Consider the following 21767-nt stretch of genomic DNA (forward strand, 5'->3'; position numbering starts at 1 on the left):
AATCCCCAGTGCTAGAGGTGGGCCCTGGTGGGAGGTGATTGGACAACAGGGGCTGTTTCTAATGGTTGAGCACCATCCCCCCAGTGCTGTTCTTGTGATAGAGTTCTCACAAGATCTGATCGTTTAAAAGTGTATAGCATCTCCCCGCACTTCCTCCTGCTCCAGACATGTAAGATGTACCTACCTGCTTCTCTTCCCCTTTGCCTTCTGCCATAATTATAACTTTCCTGAGGCCTCTAGAAGCCAAGCAGAAGCTGCTCTGCTTCCTCTACAGCCTGACGAACGATGAGCCAATTAAACTCCTTTTCTTTATAAATTATCCAGTCTCAGGTATTCCTTTAAAGCAGCGCAAGAACGGACCAATACAGGATCCCTACCACTTTCATTCATTCACTTACGCAAATAGTTATTAAAAGTACATATTATGATTCCAGGTTCTATGTTAAGGCACTAGAGATGAAGTCCTGGCCCACATACTCCATGAACTTAGTCTAATGGAAGGAGAAAATAAGTATAATAAAATGTTTAACATTAAGTTTCCAGTTTAAGCACCCCATAATATATACGATAGGTCAAAATGGGTGTGAGAAAGATGCTCCTGGAGAATGTTTCATAGACGATGAATGTCATGATTTTTGAACTTCCTCACCCACTTTGAGAATAGAAAATAGAGAATCAAGGAGAGTGAGGTATATGGTCATAGTTCTTTGAAGAAGAATGGGGAAAGATGTCACTTTCATCATAAGCCAAAAGAAAGGAGACTTCAAGGGGACCCACTTGAATGTTTGTTGATATTTTTGTTCACATTAACAAGATACACATAAGATGCAAGTGAAACACAAACATCCACAGTAACTCAACGACGTGAGCAACTTCTTCCAGAATCAGCTAGTAATTTTCAAATACTAGAGGAAAATTTACATTTTTTTTCTTTTGCTATTCACAGCATAACAGCTTTAGGCACAGCATACTTTTAAGTCTTATATGCCTTATAAACATTTTCTCCAACAGATCCTTAAATCTACAGTGGACAATCAACCAAACAGAAATTGAACTTTTATTTATAGCACTTACCACTTTCTGAGGTGGGAATACTTACACCATGGTAGACTTCAAGCTACTAACATGTTGTCACTGAATGTGAATTGGGAAGAGGTGTGCAATAGCATCTCCACCATATAAATCCAATAGATGCAAATCCCCTCAGGAGCATAGATAATAGCAAAATGTATTCAAATAACTAGGAAATGATGAGATTTGAATATTTATTGCATGAGTTTTTAGTATAATTTAGTTGCAAATTTACATTATTTAATTTTTAATAATCCCTGTTTAACAACTACCTTGCAAAATTCCTAAAAATTTCACATTAGGCTCTCATGAGGCAGTGCACGGCAACTTCTGCACATCATTGACATTAAGTTCATTGAATATGTAGCCTTCACTGTCCTATTTGTCACTCTGAAACTAGTAAAATATGGATTTTCTTCACTAACTATGAAATTGGTGATAACTTTTGGGACAGCATCTCCTTTTCCTTTAATCCAGTGGATACTTTTTAGTTCTAATCTTTCTTGATTATCTGTGGTAAATGACATCATTGGTCTTCCTGTTGAAACTGCCTCATCACGAGTTTTTCCAGTCTCTTGTGTTCCTCTCACCTCTCTATTACTCAGGGCTACATGGAAAGCTTTCCTTTTTCCACTGAGTTCTTCGATGTTGGTATTTCTGAGAGTTCTTAATCCTCGTATCTTCTCACATTTCACGCTGCTCCTGCGAAGCCTTATCTACTCTGCTATCATTTACATACAGTCAACACCCAAATCTGTATCTCCAAACCAAAATTCTTGCCTAATCTTCTAATCTTTAGACCCACATTTGCAATTGCTCTATGATGCATTTTGACCAGAGTGTTTCACATACATTTTGAACTCAAAATGTCCATAACAAACTTGTTTATTTCCTTTGAAATTTGCTTTCCCCTTTCAACTCAATAATTTACAAGCAGCACCATTTACCAAATCACCTAGCCAAATCCCCAGATGTCATTTTTTATTCCTCTTTTTTTCATGTATTCCACATTGAAGACTCCAGTTCCTGTTGGTTTCGATGTTAATATTTCTACCAAGTATTGCTTCTTTCTATTCTCACTGCCACTGATAAAACTTGAGTCCTAATTACTTCTAACTGTTGTAATAATCTTCCCTAACTTCGACTCATCATACACATTGATGCATCTGTAATCTTTGTAAATCACAAATCCTTTAATGGCTCCCAGTTGCCTTAGAGCAGCGGCTCTCAAACATAGCTGCACAACAGAATCAGCTGAGCAAGAATTTTGTTCAATCAAGTTTATAAATGAATAATTTACATATAATAAAATGCATGCATTTTAAGTGTATACAGTGTGTTTTTAACAAACGTATTAATATATACCTGTGTAACTACCACCACAATGAAGTTATAAAACACTTCTGTCACCTCAAAAAGTTCCTACATGTCCTACAATTGGGGAATTGAATCCTTACCCCAAAAGACAGTCAGCCCCAAGCTACCACCAGCTTTTAGTCATTAAAGGTGTTGCCTGTTCTAAAATTTCATGCAAATTGAATCAGACAATATTTACTCTTTTGCAGCTGGCTTTTTTTTTTACCCAAGATAGTATCTTTGAGATTCATTCAAGACATGTGAATCCATAATTTCTTCCTTTTTACTATTGAGTAGTATTCCATTGTATGAATTTTCGAAATTGTATCCATTCATTGGCTGATGGACATTTGGATTGTTTCCCATTTGCAGGCTATTACGGATAAAGCTTCTATGAACGTTTGGGTAGAAATACTTTATAAATGTATACTTTCATCCCTCTTGGGTCAATATTTAGGAGTAGAATTGCTGGTTCTTATGATAACGGAATACTTAACACTAGAAGAAACTGACAACCTGTTTTCCAAAATGGCTGTACCATTCTAGGACCCACTAGCAGTGTATGAGAGTTCCATGCAGAAAGCCAGGGCAACAGCTACTCGGCAGGCTGAGGTGGGAGGATTGCTCAAACTAGAGAGGTTGAGGCTGCAGTGAGTTGTGATTGCACCACTGTACTTCAGCCTGGGCAACAGAGAGAAACCCTGCCTCAAAAAATAAATAAATAAAAATAAAGAACCTGGGTAAACAGAGTCACCTTGTTAGTTTTCTCTGTTTCAGATATCAAAGACCTGTACTGCCTGTTGCTCAATGCCTTAAAACTGTTGTTTTTAGTTGTTAAGAGTGTGAGGACAAGTCCAATACCAGGTATACTGTCATTGCCAGCAGCAAAATCCACTTTGTGAACATCTTAAGAAATATGATGCTTCAGTCCCACTCTGTACCAATTATTAATAAATCTGAGTACCTGGAGACGGGAGAGAAGAAGTGATCCTAAAGTACAAGAATGTTAGAGAATCACTGGTTCACAGGATTCCATCCCCAACCTAAGGTAAGATCTTTCAGAATCTGTCTCAAGCCTCCAGTCTAGATCTGTCTCCTCCCCACCATTCCATAACCATCTTTTGTCATTTCTAAGTTGCAACCATATAGTAGTTTGCTGACATGAATATAATATTTCAAATTTCAGTGCCTTTGTAAATATCTTTGCCTTTACCAAGATTCTTTCTGGTCCAATACTTCTACTGGAAGTACTTTCCTTCAAAACTCAGCTAAAACGTCTTTGGCTCTATGAGGCATTTCTTGCTAAAGAGCCAGAGATTTCTAGGGCAGAATCTGGTGCTAGAAGAGTATTAGGTGCTAAAAGAGTTTGATGCCTGGCACTGCCATTTACTACAGGGTGAAGTTAGTCTTTATCATCTTGTTTCCTCAGGTATAACAAGATAATATAACTACCTAGTAGAGGGATAAATGAAATTACACAGGGAATGCACAGCTAGGGGGAGAAAAATTTCTCCTTTACTTTCTCAGAGTCTCCAGCTGGGTCCAAGAATGAAACGGACACAAAACAAATTAACAGGGAAAAAGCATACAAATTTTATTTAATAAAACTTTACATATAAGTGGGTGTCCACACGGGAAAATAAAGACCCAAAGAAGTGGCTAGGCCTAAGTGCTTATATACTGGGTTGAACAAAGAGAGGCAATCGTGGAAGAGTATCTAGGAAGATACCGGTTAGTTTAACAATATCTGTACAGATGTCTCCCCGCCTCCACTCCCCTTGTCTGGTGATGAGTATCTTTCCTCTTGGTGTAGAGAGGGCATCTATCACATGGTAGTTTCTTTTCCTGCTCTCAGGAAGAAAAGGTCACAGTGCTCTTCTTGCACCTGCTGTTTATCAAATGCCTGTTTTGTTTTGTTTTGTTTTTTCAAGATGGAGTCTCTCTGCGATACCCAGGTTGAAGTGCAACGGTGCATCTCTGCTCACTGCAACCTCCGCTTCCCGGGTTCAAGCGATTCTCCTGTCTCAGCGTCCCAAGTAGCTGGGACTACAGGCACGCACCACCACTCCAGGCTAATTTTTGTATTTTTAGGAAAGACAGGGTTTCACCACGTTGGCCAGGCTGGTCTGGAACTCCTGACTTCAAGTGATCCGTCTGCCTCGGCCTCCCAAAAAGCTAGGATTACAGGCGTCAGCCACCGCGCCCAGCCTCAAATGCCTTTATATATCAAAACGATCAGTATGCCAAAGCTCGGGTGGCAAGCTGTCAACTCCAGCACCTAGCATGGTGCACACAGTGGACACCAACCGAGTATACCCCCCTCACGTGGCTCACATTTCCTTTGTAACTCTCCCAGCAAAGCTCTACTGCACGCTGCATCTTACCCGTTTACATTTCTCTTTTCCCCCCTTGACTGAGTTTCATAATCACTGGGACTGTTTCTTTTTACTTTTGCATCCCTTGGGCATAAAAGTGCCTAGGAAGCGGGGCGCGGTGGCTCAAGCCTGTAATCCCAGCACTTTGGGAGGCCGAAGTGGACAGATCATGAGGTCAGGAGATCAAGACCATACTGGCCAACATGGTGAAACCCGGTCTTTACTAAAAATACAAAAATTAGCCGGGAGTGGCGGCGCACGCCTGTAGTCCCAGCTACTCGGGCGGCTGAGGCAGGAGAATTGCTTGAACCCGGGAGGTGGAGGCTGCATTGAGCCGAAATCACGCCACTGCACTCCAGTCTGGGCGACAGAGCGAGACTCTGTCTCAAAAAAAAAAAAAAAAAAAAAGTAAGTGCCTAGGATAAGAAGACCGGAGTGTAAATCAATCTCAGTTGAATGAGGAGGGCTTAATAGTCCCGAGTTCTGCTTTTTTTTTTTTTTTTTTTTTTTTTTTTTTTTGAGACGGAGTCTCCCACTGTCGCCAGGATGGAGTGCAGTGGCGCGATCTCCGCTCACTGCAGCCTCCGACTCCCTGGTTCAAGCGATTCTCCTGCCTCTGCCTCCCAAGTAGCTGGGACTACAGGCATGCGCCGCCACGCCCAGCTAATTTCCGTTTTTTTTTTTGTTTTCAGTAGTGACGGGATTTCACCACGTTGGCCAGGATGGTCTCGATCTCCTGACCTCGTCCGCCTCGGCCTCCCAAAGTACTGGGATTACAGGCATGAGCCACCGCGCCCGGCAGAGTTCTGCTTTTTAAATTATTCCAGGCACTTTTTACGGTGTTTTTCACTCTCAATGCCAATTCACGCTGTGGTGACGATGTACCATCCAATCCTTGATACGAAAGATGAGAGAATCTGACCAAGACTAGAAGGAGAGGTTGCAATTTTTCATCAGATGAAAAATCCAGAGGATGTTTTCATTGTTGAGCTAAATGAACTTGCGAGTCTACGCTGCCCTCTAGGGCGGCCTACAGTGCCTTTAGGTGGGTAGCAGGAGCAACGCAAAACTTAATAGATGTTTCCCTGCGGAGAAATTCCCCGATCCAACTTACTTTAATGGAAAAAGGGAAACCCGACGGGTGGGTCAGCACCGGAAATGGGGGCGCGGGTTCGGGTAGCGGGGACGCGCACGCACCTTGCACGTCTCCGCCCCTCCGGCGGTTGCCAGGCAACCAGCTCCGGAAGTTGCGGGAGGTGCGTCCGCAGCGGGCGCCGCTAGCCAGCGGAAGATGGCGGAGGGCGGCGGCCCTGACCCCAGCGAGAAAGAAAGGAGGTCTTCCGGACCGCGGCCTCCGAGCGCGCGGGATTTGCAGGTGAGGCGAGCAGCTCGTGGAGGGAGCGCTGCGGTGGATGCGGGCTGGTGATGGCGCGGGCGGGTGCGAGTCGGAGGCCGCCTCTGGCCTCGGCGGAGCCTTTCCCTGACCCAGTCTGGGGATGGAATCGTGACTCCGGCGCCCGGTCTCCCGAGGTCGGCGCTTAGCACTGTGATGGTAGCGGACACAAGTGCCCGAGCCTCCAGCGCTGGTGCTTCGTCTCCCTTCCACCCCAAGTACGATGTAAAAATAGCTATTCGTTTAGAATGACATTTTGCGAGGTCAGTTGGTTGGTTCACGGGTTGATGCTTTCTTCTTGAGACTTACTCCAGAGGAAAGGTTGCTGTGGCCGCAGGGAAGTGGGCAATCACCTGAACAGTAATGATACGTAATTTGTTCTTTTTTGTCTTGGATGCTATTTCTGACTTGCTTACTTAAATATAAAAATGGTTCCATTTTATCAGGTGGCTTTTTCTTTTAAAGGGGTTAAGGAAAGCGATGCACGCTATGCCCATACAGCCTAGTTGTCTAAGCTGTGGTCTTTAAAACATTGCACACAAGAAACAGGGAAATAAAACTTCGTAATGTCGTGTAGGACACTAGTATTAGTTAGCTAAATACTAGTGCACCAAATCCCGTGTTATCAGATACTAACGCCGCTTTTCTCATTTTCGGCTTTTTTGTGTCTCATTATAAGATTATTGATAAAAATTTAACAAGTAAATATCAGTAAGGAGATACTAAGGAGAATTTTGGTAGAACAGTTTTACTGTATTACTTTACAACCACACTTCATTCTAATGTGAACAAACCACCATCCATTGTAACATACTGCTGAGCTTTGGGCATGTGGAAATAAGGACATCAAATCCTTAGTCGGTGCTGAGCTCTGTTGATGGGTATGTAAGTGTAAAAGACATGTCTACCTTTTGGAAACCTACAGTTTTCTTCGGAGAAATAGGATATGAATACATTTAGCATAACATTTTAAGATGGAGTATGACTGGGTGCCAAAATAAGCAGTGCATAAAGCGAAGAATTTGAAGACTGCAGAGATCAGTGTAAGTTTAGAAGGTGAACTCAATGTAGAATAGCTCCAGCTCACATAGTTGGTTCAGTAGTAGTAAACAGTATCAAGAGTTAGGAGGCTATTGTGTACCTCATCTTTCCTATTATAAACCCACATCACTGAGAGGCAGCATAGAGTTAGTAGTCCCACCAATTTTGGTTTGCCTCTTAGTCCTGCTACTTAGTAGTTTTGTGAACTTAGGAGAAAAGTCTTAACCTGTCTGATCCTCATATGTCTTCATTTGTAAACTGAGGAGGGTCGGGGTGCTGGTGGTGGTGTAAGGATTAAATAGTGTTGTAAAGGGCCTATGCAAAATTCCTACATTATCCTGGTCAAGTTGTTGCTGGGCAAATATTTGGTTCCTTTTTCCTCAAAGGAGAAAGATGCTGTAACTTTCCCTGGCTAGTCACTTCTAATATCATTAAAGTTAATGCAGTATGTAACTTAATGTCCTTTCTCTAATTTAAATCCATTTCTTCTTTTTATATGAAAAGTGAGAATAGCTTGGTTAATGACCACCTGATTCTTGGCAAATTATTTGCAGACTTAATCCAGTGGATCAAAGTATGATTAATGTTTGGAGATACTCTGGTAGATGTTGCTAATTGTGAGAATGCCTTCATTTCCACCCTAAGTTATGATGGGGATTTTTTTTTTTTTCATCTCCTGTCTAGTTCTGGTAGGTTAGGACAGTAGGAAGATAACTGATTTCTTTATGAATGTGATTTGGTGTATCAAGTACAGTATCTAAGTATTGATAATCTTTCCTTTAGAACTTAATATGAATGTGAAGAACTTGCAAAGAAACTTGAAAACAGCCAAAGGGATGACATATCAAGAAATAAAGTATGTATCAAAAGTTTAAAAGAAATAATGTTCTTCCCAAATGGTATCTTGGATATTGATTATTTATAGATTATCTTGTTATGTTTAATCTAGACATGCTTATCTTAAGAGTTACCCAGTTGGTGCAGCTTTCAGTAGATATTTCTTACTTCTCTAACAGCTTGCTGTAAGAGTCTTTCAGAGTGAGTAAAGGGGCAACATATTACTAATTGGAACAAGCAGAATTACCCCTAAGTAAGTGTATCTTAGCCCCATGCAGTGTAGGGTTTCTCAGTATCTAAATCAGGAGGGAGTGTTCCAGGTACCACCAGAGAAAAGCTACATAGTTGCTTCCCAAAAGGCTTCCCAGCCTTGGGAGCCCCCAAGTTACAAACTGCAGACTTGGAACTCTTTTTTGCATATCAGAGTAGATTTTCATAGCTCCCTTCATCCACCTCAAATAAGGAAACGGTCAGTGGGAAAGTTAGGGGTGGGATTGTTAGTGGCAAAACTAAGCCCAAAACCTCATCAGTGTTCAATAGTATTTCTGAATTGCTTTCTCTTCTGGTGTCCCTCAGCCCATCCACACACAAGTTCATTAAGGTATTTAGTTGTATACTCTGTCCCAGTTTTGCTCCACATATTATGTGTTTCTGTATAGGTTGGACAGGTAGGAAGTGAGAACAGGGATAACTTCAGTATTACCAGGGTTAGGATTTGGATTTGTTAGGATGGACTCAATAGTGGGCACTATAAAGGCGAAGAATTAAAATGCCTGATAACTGTTGCCACAAGGACCCTAATCCTATTGAATATCATTATTCTGTATTGTTGATTCTCTAGTGTGCATCTATGACCTGGGAAGGCTTGTCAAAGATTGCTGGGCCCTACCCCAGAGTGTGATTCACTGGTTCTAGAGTAGGGTTTAAGTATATGTATTTCCTACAAGGTCCCAGGTGTCTGTATAATAATCATTTATTACGGCTTCTAGAATTGGTTACTCTAAGGCTGAGAATTCCAGTACTTTTAATGCTGTATACTTGATTTTCTTACCCAATTCCTTTGCTTTCAGGTTTCAAGTTCTTCACATTTCAAATTCTGGAGGAAAAATTATCAATACTTTACTTACATAGTTTATCCTCTGCATATTATTGAAACATTTTCTTAATAATGTTTTGAGATTTTATTGTGTTAGTTTTGACCAGTACTTCAATTAATATTTATCAATTTAAATTATCATTTCCTCTTTTGATGTAGTATCATCTGCTATGTTAAATAATATAAATTAAATTTCTTTGTAGTATTTACTAATGAACTTATGCCATATGATGCCATATGGCATCAACTGCCTCTAAATACCACTCATTTTCTAAGTTTTTAATGATGTACCATTAATAAGTAGGATCTTTCAGCCAGGTAGACTCTTCAATATCATTTTCCTCATATTCCTCTTTTGTTAATGTGTGTTCCACATTCCATGGGGTCAGAGGCATTTTTGCTTTTTTAATTTATGTCACCAAAGAAAATTGTTATTTGATTGAAAGTATTTATTTAAATCTTGTTAAAGCAAAAAACATATAGCAAATATAACCCCAATTTAAAATCAATCTGTCTATATCTATTTCTGATTCGTTTATACTATGTTCTTTATATAATTCAACGTGAATTTGTTGCCTTTTAGATACAATATTAGAAACAATTTGAGAAACTTAAAATCTACTTGGGGAAATAAAACAGCAAAAGTACACAAGTAATGACAACATAATGCTTAATATGAATGTCACTGGGGTTTCACGTGCCATGAGTATTTGAAAAAAGACATTAAGAAAATTAGAAAAGGTTTTGTGAAGGAGAGCTGAAATGGGCCTTTGAAATACAGATGACATTTTCATTGATGAGAGTAGGAGTATCATAAAAGTAATTCATACAGCTGACATAACTCAGAAGGAAATCCATAAAATAGTATTACTTTAAAGAAATTTCAGGGAGGTAAAATTTCTGAAAAGTTTTGTCCCTAGTCATCAGACTTTGTATGTGCATGTCTGTCTGTCTCTCCTCTGTCATTTGTTTGTTTTTTGTTTTGTGTTTTTGGAGGGGATGGGGTAATAAAGGACCATAAGGAGATACAACACTGTGGGAAGAAACAAAAATCTTGGGGAAAAGGAAATACTGATAAAATCATTGCCAAACACTTAAGAATAATATCTTCTAGTGATGGAAGATATGATTCTTCCATCACTAGAAGATATTCACAAAGCATGTGAATGTGCTTTCCATACATTATTTAATCCTTCAAATGACTCTGTGGTGATTTTTTTATAGACATTTGAAGATGTGGTAACTAAGGCTGAGAGAAATTAAATAATTTGCCCAAGATCACACAGTAAGTGCCTAAGTTAGGATTTAAATTCAGTCCTTTTAGATTACCAAACACTTTTATGATTCATATTTCTAGCAAATCTGGTACAAATATGAATGTTACTGAATGTGAGAGGGTAGGGGGAAAAAAATTAGAAGTCTTTCATTTTGTTTTATTTGTGTATATTTTAAAAGTTGACTAAGATAATTTTTAAAGAATTAATGTTGCCCCAATGCCCTGTTCTTCTTGGAGGTAGTTTTAATATCATTTATGTGTCTAAAAGGAGCATTTTAATCTATTTTGTTTTTGTTTTGGGTTTTTTTTAAAAAACAACCCAGAGATTATGGTAATGCCAATTATAATTGAATAGCCACAGGATCATTAAGGAACGTTGTTGAGTTATCCAAAGATGTCAAAAGTCGGAAAAAATTCTATACAATACTGAAATATTTTACTACTTTTTAAAATTCCATTTCAAGAACAAATATAGTTTTATTTCATTTTGAAATAAACTATCCAGCCAATATCTAGAATGTATAATTTGGTAATATTACTTTCTAAATGGTATATAAACCATATAAAATTTATGGTCTTGTATTGTTCAGAAACTTGTTTTCCTAAACAGGTTGAAATATATATGTTTGGTAGACTTTTAAATAGAATACTTCTGAAGTTGTTTTATGTGCTTGGAGTTTGAAAACTTGAATAGCTGAATGAAATTATTTTATGAGATCTGATGAAAGAAGCTGACATTAGTGTGAACATCTTCAGGAATTCTTAAAAGAATTGCACATGAATTTTAGGTTTAAATTTGAAAATGGTTTGTTACCTAAAACAGATTTTGACACTGTTGAATAGTTAACTGAAAATAATCAAGTAATTATTATAACTTAAAGTTATTCTAATAGATGTGGCGTTTTGGTTAGTTCCATAAAATGAGATGTGGTAAGTTTATCTCAGAAAGGAATCATCTGAAGCAGCAGCTTTTCTCATGAAAAGCCTTTACCACTCAATTTTAAGTTAATGTTCTATACATAACTTCTAGTTGTAGTTAAGAGGTTATTCCTAGTGTTATACTTTGTAACAAGCCTGTTATTATGTAGTTGGCCTTGGCAGAATTGTATGAAGATGAAGTGAAGTGCAAATCTTCCAAGTCTAACAGACCTAAAGCTGCAGTCTTCAAGAGCCCACGGACACCACCTCAACGGTAAGTTTTATTTTGTTTTGTTGTAAAAAGAAATTACAATTCTTTCTAAAATTTTACTAACTTCAAATTGTTTTAAATGGCCTTTTTCAAGGTTTCTTCAGTAATTTTTAAAAATTATTCCAAGGGCAAGGCAGATTTGGATAAAAAAGAAAAGATTAATATCATTTAGTTACTATTTTAAGAACTTTTACAATCAGAAAGCTAAAAGAAACTTATGGAAAAATTACCTTAAAATATCTAATATTTTGGTACATATCATATGAAATTATATCCTGAATACTATTTTTGTTGGGCACAGTGGTTCTTTAATATTTTTTGAGTTGTAGGACTCACTAACGGTCTGATGAAAGCTGTAGAATTCTCCTCTCAAAACAACTTTCATGTGCAAGTTTGTCATTCATTTTTAAGAGTCTGTGTGTTTCTTGAAGCCACTTGAAGCCACTCCATGGAGCCTCTGCAGGTCTTTTGTCCTCCATTTAAGAATCTATGATTTTTGAAGTCTGTCTTTTCCTCCTTTGGGTGATGATTCCTCCAGTGTGTGACATCCTAAATAGTATTTGTTGTTATTAAAATCCCTGAAGTATAAAAACAGCCAACTATGAAGATTTAAGAGATGAGAATCAGGTGTATTTTATTGCTGTGAGTTTTCTTGTTGCCAGGAATATTTTCATTTACATCTTTTTAGTACTGTAAGTATCATCCCTGGGGAAGAAATGTCAGTTTTCCCATTATATCTTATTTTCAGAAAGTCCATTTTGTAAGTTTTCAATTCATCAAAAATCAAGACTAGTAAATACTGTGTTTACTTCACCTGTATTCATCAAGTTGTTAAAATGTTACATTGAACTTGTGTACACATGTATTCTCTCTCTTTTTTACTCAACTATTTGAAAGGAAATTGTAGCCATCATGACACTTTACCTCTAGATACTTCAGCATGCGGCTCCTAAGAAGAAGCACACACTTAAAAAATTGATAACACAGTACACCTTACAAAATTAATAATAATCGAGATGGGGAGTGTTGACTTATGCCTGTAATCCCAGCACTTTGGGAGGCCAAGGTGAGCAGATCACTTGAGGTCAGGAGTTCAAGACCAGCCTGGCCAACATGGCAAAACCCCATCTCTCCTAAAAATACAGAAATTAGCTGGGCATGGTGATGTGGGCCTATAATTCCAGCTACTCGGGAGGCTGAGGCAAAGGAATCACCTGAACTTGGGAGGCAGAAGTTGCAGAGAGCCGAGATGGTGCCACTGCACTCCTGCCTCAATGATGGAGGAGGACTCTGTCTCAAAAAAAAAAAAAAAAAAAAGAATAGTAATTCTATGATGCCATTTAATGTATAGTCTGTAGTCACATATCTCTTACAGCTTTTTCTTTGGATTTAGGATTCAACCAAGGACATTGCATTGCATTTAATTATTCCTGTTTTGAATTTCTGAATACAGAGAATTCCCCCCACCTTTTTATTGTTGTTTTTAGCTCAGCTGCATAATCTAAAATTTATTATGTTGACTTTTTTAGAGAGTCTAGGCCAGATGTCTTATAAAATTTCTAACATTCTAGATCACTGTTTCCTCATGATTCGATTTTTATTAGAGTTTCTGTCAAGGATGCTAGATAAGTGATATTGTCTGCTATTTATTACATGACAACAGGGGTCATAATTTCAGGATTTTCCACCATTAGTGATATGTTCATTTGGTCAAGGTGCTGACCACCACAGCACTCCATTGTAGAATACTGTTTGTCCTTTGTAATCAGCAGGTTGGTATCTTGACACTGTTTGAACATCCTATTCTTTAATTCTTTATACATACAAAATACTGTGTTTTTAGCTGCTGCTTTAATTTGTATGTTTTCCCAAGTCTTGAAAGTATTTAATATGTATCTGTGTACTTACATTTTACTCACCATTTGGCCACTGTTTCCCCCGTTTGAACATAAATTGGATGAATTAATATTCAAGTTCTTATAAGATTGCTGCATTAATATTTTCCTTGCTATTCAAATATAATCACTAAGATATTTCAGTGAAGGGTTTTCTTTTATGCTGTCTGAAACAATGTCATCATTAATAGGTATAATTCAGTAATCCAGTTTTTAAGGATTTTGTGCCTCACATTTGATCTCTAGGATAATTTATCTATCGAAAGAACTGAGCTTCCTTAAAATATACAGGTTGAGACGTAAACTGTGTTGAATCTGTTTATAATACAATGTATAGCAAATTGTTCGCAATCTTTTTTTCTAAGTATGATTTTTTCTAATGCTAAGTGTACACTTCCTTTGATTTCATATTCAATATCGAAATTTTCCCAGTTTCATTGTATTTCTACGAATCTGTTTGGTATAGAAAACAGTGCTTGTTTTCATGGTCCACCTCCTTTGGTCTATATTTGAAATCAAAACAGTTATTGTCTCATTGTCACTTTAAGCCAAGATAGTTTCATTATCTGAAACTCTGGACATAAGATGGTCTGTGTTTTTAATTCACAGGAGGAGTTACGTAATCTACAGAAAGACCCTTAGGATACAGTCTGATGCCTGTTTTGACATATTCATTCATGAAAAGTTACATATCACAATCAGAACTTAGATATGTCCTCTACAAGTCATTATATAGTAGTATCGCTTTGAGAATTAAATGAAATAAAGTGGATAAGATGCCTAGCACAGAGTTGATACTTAGCTGGGCCTTAAGAGGATTTAAGATATTAGGAGTTAGATAAGCACAGAAGACAAGGGACAAAAATTCCAGGAACAGAGAGTCACATAGTCAAAATGACCAGAGGAACCAGAAAAGGAACCAGCAGAACTTTAGTAGCAAATAAGGTTGGATAGATGGGGGTGCAGCCAGGAAGGCTTTCATAGGCACGTGACCTGTGCTATTGCACAAGGCCCCATGCTTAGAAGGGCCCTGTGCTTGGAGTAATGCTTTGCTGTTACTGTTTTGAAATTCTTAATTGGTTTTGAACAAGGGGACTCACATTTTCACTTTGCACTGGGTGCCACAAATTATGTAGCCAGTTCTGGATACAACCTTGAAGACCAAGAAGATAAGTTGCAGCTGTGTAGAAGGCAGTGGAAAGTCAGTTCCTCTTTTAATAAAAATTTAATGACAAAACTATAGTACAGTGTGTTAAAAGCTTTGACTCGAGATAGACATATCTCAGTTGTAATTTTTTTGTTTTCATATAAGAAAATGGTTTTATTCCTAATTTTTAGTTCCCATACAGTTTACAAATACACTTTTACTCTGACAATACAGCTTTGCAACTAGCAAAGCAGTTGCTCTAACACCCATAAATACAGGTGGGGAGACAATTAACATCCACTAATGTTTCTCTACATAAAGTATTCTTTTAATGTCATTTTTTAAAAAGCAGTTGCAAATAGGCTACATAATATACGTGGGCAAAAAGGCAATTAAGTGAATCTCTTGAAACATTAAATGTATAATAAACAGCATATTATCAACATTTACATGATTCACATCAAAATGATAACATCCTAAAACGTATTCCTTTTAAAGGATAGATTTATCAATAAAATATTACGTATCTTTTACTCTGGTACAGTACTTCATATACTGCAGGAAAATTAATTGTAGGTCTAGTCATCAGCTTAATCAGGGATTCTTTTCCCATTAGCTTTTATTAATAAAAGAATCACAATTAGGTCATAAACAGGCAAATTATTAATTACATGATTTGAGGCTTAGGATAAAAACTGTCAAAATTAGTTTGATATACAGCAAAGTTACACGACCCACTAAAACCAACTGTTCATTAGTTTTTGCCTCGTGTGAACTGCCTGTAGTGAAAAAGGAACAAATTTTTAATGATGAAAGATACAATAAACTATATTTTGGAACTTTTTAAGAGGAAGAAGGAAAAAATATTTCAACAAAATTAAGGGCAAATACAGATCCTAACAAAGGCATTCTGACATCAGGGAGGCCATGTGCTTGCTATATGTAAAACTTGATTCCCCCAACAACATACAGAAAATAAAAACTGCACTGGCTTTGTAGTTATGTCTACAGTCTATGTTTCCCTTATAGATACTAAGCTACAACAAAACACTTTACAGTTGCAAACCTTCCCACATTCCCCTGTACTAAAAATAACTCAAGAAATTATTAGTTCTTAAAATCCCCAATAAAATAATCTCTAAAAACTGTCTTGACCATTTTCATGACTGTTTCCCCGAAGCAACTGGGCTCTTTAAAGAGTGCACACACACCAAGAAAGTCCTATACGTTTTCTCATCCCCATTTAGCCACATTTGAAAAGACCTTGATTTCAGTGGGAGAGATGACTGTAAGTTTCAGGAGGGCCACGCACTAGACATGAAGCGCCTTTTAGTTTAGTTTTTTTTTTTTTTTTTAAGTTATTAAGACTGTGAAATGTCTTTTTTTTAAACCCCAATACCTTGTGGCAGATAACTCTTTTACCCCAAAATATAAAATCCTATGCTTATAATTTAAAAATCCTCAGTGAGCTCTGGAATATTGTGGATATTTAATACCTACCAGCTACCTACAAGTAGACGGCATCCATGTATTTGTCACACCAACTTTCCAAATAACCTGATTCACCCATCACTGACTGCTCTGGCCCTGAGCTCTCTTGACTTCTTCAGAAACCACCTCTTTGGAACTTGAATATCCACAACTTTTTTTTAAACCTGCACCTTGAGCTTTCTCCATCATCCCAGCCTCTCTGCCTGATTCCATCCCATGTAAAGTAACCTCATCTGAGAACTTGCAATCACCTTTTACCAAACACATGATTAGCCTTAGCAACCTAGGGACTATGATAACTCTGGCCTTGGCCTGAGTTTACATAAGAACATGATAGTTTGCTGACCTCGTGGAGGGAAATCTAAATGAAATCAATATAACAAACAAAGCTGGCCAAGATCAGTATTTCCATTATGAGTATAAAAGCAACTGATCTTAAGCAGCAGGCAGAGATGTTAATGCAGGAGATATATTTGTACAATCAAACTCTTGTGTACTGGTGAAGGACTTTACCCGCAAAGTCAAGTCAAAACAAAACCAAAGCAAAATGGAGAATGAGGTCAGTGTCACAATGCAATGAAAAGACCAGGATTCAAGCTTCTTGCTGCAGGTACTGAACTGGAATCTTTTTCTTTACAAGTTTGACTGGAAGACAGCAGTCATGACATTTCCCTAATAAGGGAATACCTTTAGGCCACACCTGTGTCCTGAAGCAATTCAAAGTTCAGTGAATATTGGGGTGCGGGAGTAGGGGCTGGTATACATTTTGTCAGTGAGAATAGCAGCCAAACTAACTCAGAGTCTTAAGAGACTGAGAGACCTCAGAAAGGAACTACTACCAAGGCTGGATCTGGGCCTTCCTTTCAGGAGCCAAAGTCAGAAGAATCCAAGGAGACTATAACTTCACGGCAAAGATGCCATAGCATTTCATTACTGTCACAAAAGTCAACCAATGATGTTTTCATTGAAATAGCCGCACTGAATGATGATTCAACACATGAGGCAAAGAGGGATGTCTTTGGAGAAGGCACTTAAGGTGGAACATTAGCAAATCTTACCGTTTGGGTAAAACAAAAATGAGTTCTTTCAACCTTGCTGGAGGCCTGTTAGGGCTGTTCCTTCTCACTGTGGCCTGACTAAAAACCAGTGGCATCAAGAAAGAGTCACATTTCCCAAGTCTGGGGGTGCCCCAGTGGGTGGTGCTGCTCTCAAAAGCCCTGTGTCCCTAAACACATCCATCCTCACAAGATCAGTTTCTACAAGTGCTGGTTCCAAAAATAGGCTCAGGATCGGCAGAAATCATTCAGGAAGCTTCTTGAAGCCTTATTTCTCAGTCTGACTTTCAGCTTGTCTCAGCTACTGTAAGCAGCTTCGGCTTCCCAAGGTCACTAGCAACTTCTACTTTTGCTAATATCCTTGGTTTTCCATGGCACTGGTTGTGACTGTCTGTTAGACTAGTGGCCCCCCAATTAACTGCACCTCCACTTCACACTCTTTTTTTGAATCTGGGCTGGGCACGTGACTTGTTTAGTAAGTAGAGGGCATACTCCAGCTCTCTTCTGATTAGAAAAAATCATCATCATCATTATCATCAATAGAGGGCAATAGAAGGGAAGCTGCGACAATTCTGGACTTCAGTCTTCAGGAGGCCTGGCCACTTCCGCTTTTGAGTTCTTGGGAGCTCTGAGCTGCATGTCAGAGGTCTAGCTACCTGCCAGCCAGGCCACTGAAAGATACTACACAAAGAAGGAGAGACTCAGCACTGCAGGCAGAGAGAGAAGCCCAGCCATCCCAGTCTCTGCGCCAACCTGCTGACCACATGAGTGACAACCTGCAGGCTGGCAGGAGAACAGCCCAGCTGAGCTCAACTCAGATTGAAAACAGTTGGGGGTGCAGTTTTTTTTGTTTTTGACACAGAGTCTCACACTGTCGCCCAGGCCAGAGTGCAGTGGCGTGATCTCAGCTCGCTGCAAGCTCTGCCTCCTGGGTTCATGCCATTCTCCTGCCTCAGCCTCCTGAGTAGCTGGGACTACAAGCGCCCAGCTAATTTTTTGTACTTTTAGTAGAGACAGGGTTTCACTGTGTTTACCAGGATGATCTCGATCTCCTGACTTCGTGATCCACCCGCCTGAGCCTCCCAAAGTGCTGGGATTACAGGCGTGAGCCACTGTGCCTGGCTGGGAGTTGGTTTTTTTTTTTAAGACACTAAAGTTTTAGGGTAAGTTTGTCAGCAACATTTGACAACCAAAAACACTGGTTTTTCATAGATACCTTTTTCCTAAGTAGAAGACAGTTACTCAGATGCAAAGAAAATATAGCAAACGTTTTCCCACCACAACTTTCTCAGTCAACAGCCTAACTATAATTGGTCATCGGCTGGGGGGGAAAAAAAAAAGCCACACCTCTTAATTCATAAATATCTGTGATTCTTTTTCTATCACTCTTTAATGCCAATGCAAAGGTAGACCAGTCAACTTCTGACAGTCTCAGGCAGTGGCTTAACCAAAAATAGAAGCCATCAAAATGAATTATCCACTATTGGATGCATGACGGTAAATGAGATTGTTCTCACTTTTCTAGGACATTGTTACTTAATTTTCCCAAATCATTTCATCTTATCCGCCACAATGAGGAAAAAAAAATTAAACTGGTTAAGGTTATAAAAAGAAAAAAAAAGCCTATTACTAGAATTTGAATCCCCATAATCTGCAAAATATAGCACACAATTTAACTGCTTCCTCAATCTAAAACAAAATTCTATAAAATGTTATCTACATTGTAGAGATGATTCTTCTTGTCTGAGGAAATGAGTAATTGGGAAGCAGGTATCGTTGAGTTAAAATACAGTGATCTTTAAATGGTTTCAAATTTTGCTTATCAAAAGGTAGTCAACCACAATGCAAGCTTTCCAAATCCAAATTCGGTCTTCACATAAACTTTCTTGTGAAAGTTTGATCTTTTTAGGGAGAGGGTGAAAGTCCACATCTATTTCTGTGTTGAAGTTTTGGCAGGTTTTCTCATCTGAAACTCTTCTGCTGTTGCATCAGGCCCACGTTTTCATGGACTGTCTTCTCTTTCATGGACTTTCATGCGCTGTCTTCTCTCGTTTCTCCACAGCGTGGCATTGGAGTACAAGGCGGAAGGGGGCTCTGATCTCCATTCGTCTGGTCCGCTAAAGAATACTTAATATTTGTATATTCGTGCCCTTTCTTCTTGCTTTTCTGCTCTTCTTCAATCCTGCGCTGTAGTGTTTCAGTATAATGCTGGACTGCCATATAGATAAATCGGTACTATGCTTCTGTCTGGACCATCCCTGACCTCTGAGACCGCACCATCTGGATGGTTTTGGGAACGTCAGTGTCGCAGTCAACACCTTTCTCTCTGATGATGTCAATCAGAATATCAATCACAATGTATGTCCCTGTCCAGCCAATTCCAGCACTGCAGTACACCACGACCAGCCCTGCATCCATGATGCTCTCCCGCTTATGGTGCACCTCGTCCAGGAAGTCCAGCATGCTGCCGGGGTCAATGGGCACTCCGTGGTCTGCCCAGGTCCGAAAGTGGTATTGCCAGACCGTTCTCTCCATATTCCCCTGTCCAACCTTTGAAAGTTTAAGTTCTCTTAGCATATATTCATGAGCGGCGCTTTCTTTGACATTCCTAACACGCATGATGCCATATTCTTTTAGAGCATACTCATCAGGCCAGTATTTGACACATTTACTCTTTCCTCTCTCCACTTCTTTCATTATCATGACAATCACTCAGGAGTTTTCTTGGAACACCGTCTGCCAAAAGTCGTTCACCGTGTTTTGCAGGCAGCCTTGTGTGGCAATGTAACTCTTTGTGGGCTTTGAATTGTTACACTTGGTTTCAAATTCAGGCATGATGATATTTGCATTGATGTCATCTGAAATAGGCTCATTGGGATCACCATCGTGTAGGACAATCCTGGTATGATCAAAGGGCAGGATGTTTTTATATCTGTTTTTGTTTTTGTCTTCTTGCCTTTGACCCTCTTTCAGCTGTAGAGAAGTTTGCACTCCTGTTGTTGTAGTGTCTCAAATTCTTCTCAAAAGCCTTGTTTGACTTTATCTGTGGTCTCAGCTAATTTGCTTAGTTCTCAAACTCTGCTTTCTATTTCGGCAGCACTTATACGAGTCGTGTTAAGGGGCTACAACATCTGTCAAGGAATCAAACCATTGTCCTCCACCAACGTTGTATTTCAGTTCCTGACAGCAGATCATAACATGGGTCACTTTAGTCTTGCTGTTATTGCTCTCCCCTTTGTCATCACCGGTGCGCACAGAGAGAACAAAATCTCCAAGGTGGCTCTGGCTCTCTCATACAAGAAAACTACCATGTTTTCCTTTTTCAGTTAATAATTTCTCTGCTTCTTTCTCAGAGAGGTGTCCATGAAACCACCTTTCAGAGGTAGGATCTGCACAGTTCAGAGGATATTCAAGCTCAATAATATCTCCATTCTTCTCTTTTAATTGCCTGTGATGTTCTATGTAATACTGGACCAACTCAGCGAAAGTGGCAAATTTCTCCCCTCCATACAGGTCATGGAAATCACCGGTGTTCTGAATCTTTTTATTTACTTGTTTATTTATTTATTTATTTTTGAGATGGAGTCTCGCTCTGTCGCCCGGGCTGGAGTGCAGTGACGCAATCTCAGCTCACTGTAAGCTCCGCCTCCTGGGTTCATGCTATTCTCCTGCCTCAGCCTCCTGAGTAGCTGGAACTACAGACGCCTGCCACCATGCCCAGATAATTTTTTGTATTTTTAGTACAGATGGAATTTCACCATGTTAGCCAGGATGGTCTTGATCTCCTGACCTTGTGATCCGCTCGCGTTGGCCTCCCAAAGTGCTGGGATTACAGGCATGAACCAACGCGCCTGACCCAGTGTTCTGAATCTTGATGTGGGTGACAGCTCCATTTCTTCTAACAGAAAGTGTGTAGTCTCCAGGGTTACTTTCACTAGCCCTTGCCAAAAAACTGCCATCAGCTCCTCTTGTCAGCAGTAGGTTTTCTGCCTCCACCCCAGTGATATTTGAGTGAAATCATCTTTGCGATATCGTGTTCCTCCTGCCCTCCGGCTCTGTAACGGACCCACTCCTTGCTCAGGCTCCGCTGGGCTCGGTCACATCAGGCTGGCCCGAGGGAGACCCGCTCAGGACCAGACGTGGGACAGAGCCAGCCGGCTGTGCACAGACCTCACTCCAAGCCTGGGGATCCTGGAGACTGCAGTTGCCCCCCGGGGCTGACTCGCTCCTCCTCCCTGTAATTTTTTTTTTCTCTGTCTTCTCATAAGGTTTTGCCAATTGGCAAGTTATTTAAACTTCTTCAGTCTTAGTTTTCTTACCTGTAAAACAGGAATAATACCATTGTTAGGAGGGTTAACTAAACACATAGTCATCCCTTGATAAATGTTAGCTGTTACTATTCATTTAGGAAAATAGGACTGGCAATACTATATAAAGTTAATGATGATGGGAGAACAGGATAAAGAGGGAAAGAAATCAAGACAGAAACAATTGAGGTAAACTAAGGAATGAGGTAAACAATTTTGGATTCAAGGCCAAGGACGG

The 21767-nt window shown here is 39.4% G+C and overlaps 1 protein-coding gene and 1 pseudogene across 4 annotated transcripts in view; one reads left to right on the forward strand and one right to left on the reverse strand.

Annotated features, from left to right (window-relative positions):
• Window positions 1-6060: 6060 nt before the first annotated feature.
• The window catches only part of UBXN2B (UBX domain protein 2B), a 40082-nt gene continuing 24375 nt past the window's right edge, over window positions 6061-21767 (forward strand). For all 4 annotated transcript variants that reach the window (XR_010577299.1, XM_005563369.4, XM_073998835.1 and 1 more), the window contains exons 1-2: window positions 6061-6177; window positions 11534-11637. Coding sequence is in view for 3 of the 4 variants with exons in the window: in XM_005563369.4 (XP_005563426.1) it covers window positions 6094-6177; window positions 11534-11637 (188 nt within the window). In the remaining variant the exon portion in view is untranslated. The remainder of the gene's footprint in view (window positions 6178-11533; window positions 11638-21767) is intronic.
• On the reverse strand, window positions 19254-21595 carry LOC102131707 (tyrosine-protein phosphatase non-receptor type 11-like; annotated as a pseudogene).

Source organism: Macaca fascicularis, chromosome 8, assembly GCF_037993035.2.
Source record: "Macaca fascicularis isolate 582-1 chromosome 8, T2T-MFA8v1.1".
NCBI classification, from domain to species: Eukaryota; Metazoa; Chordata; class Mammalia; order Primates; family Cercopithecidae; genus Macaca; species Macaca fascicularis.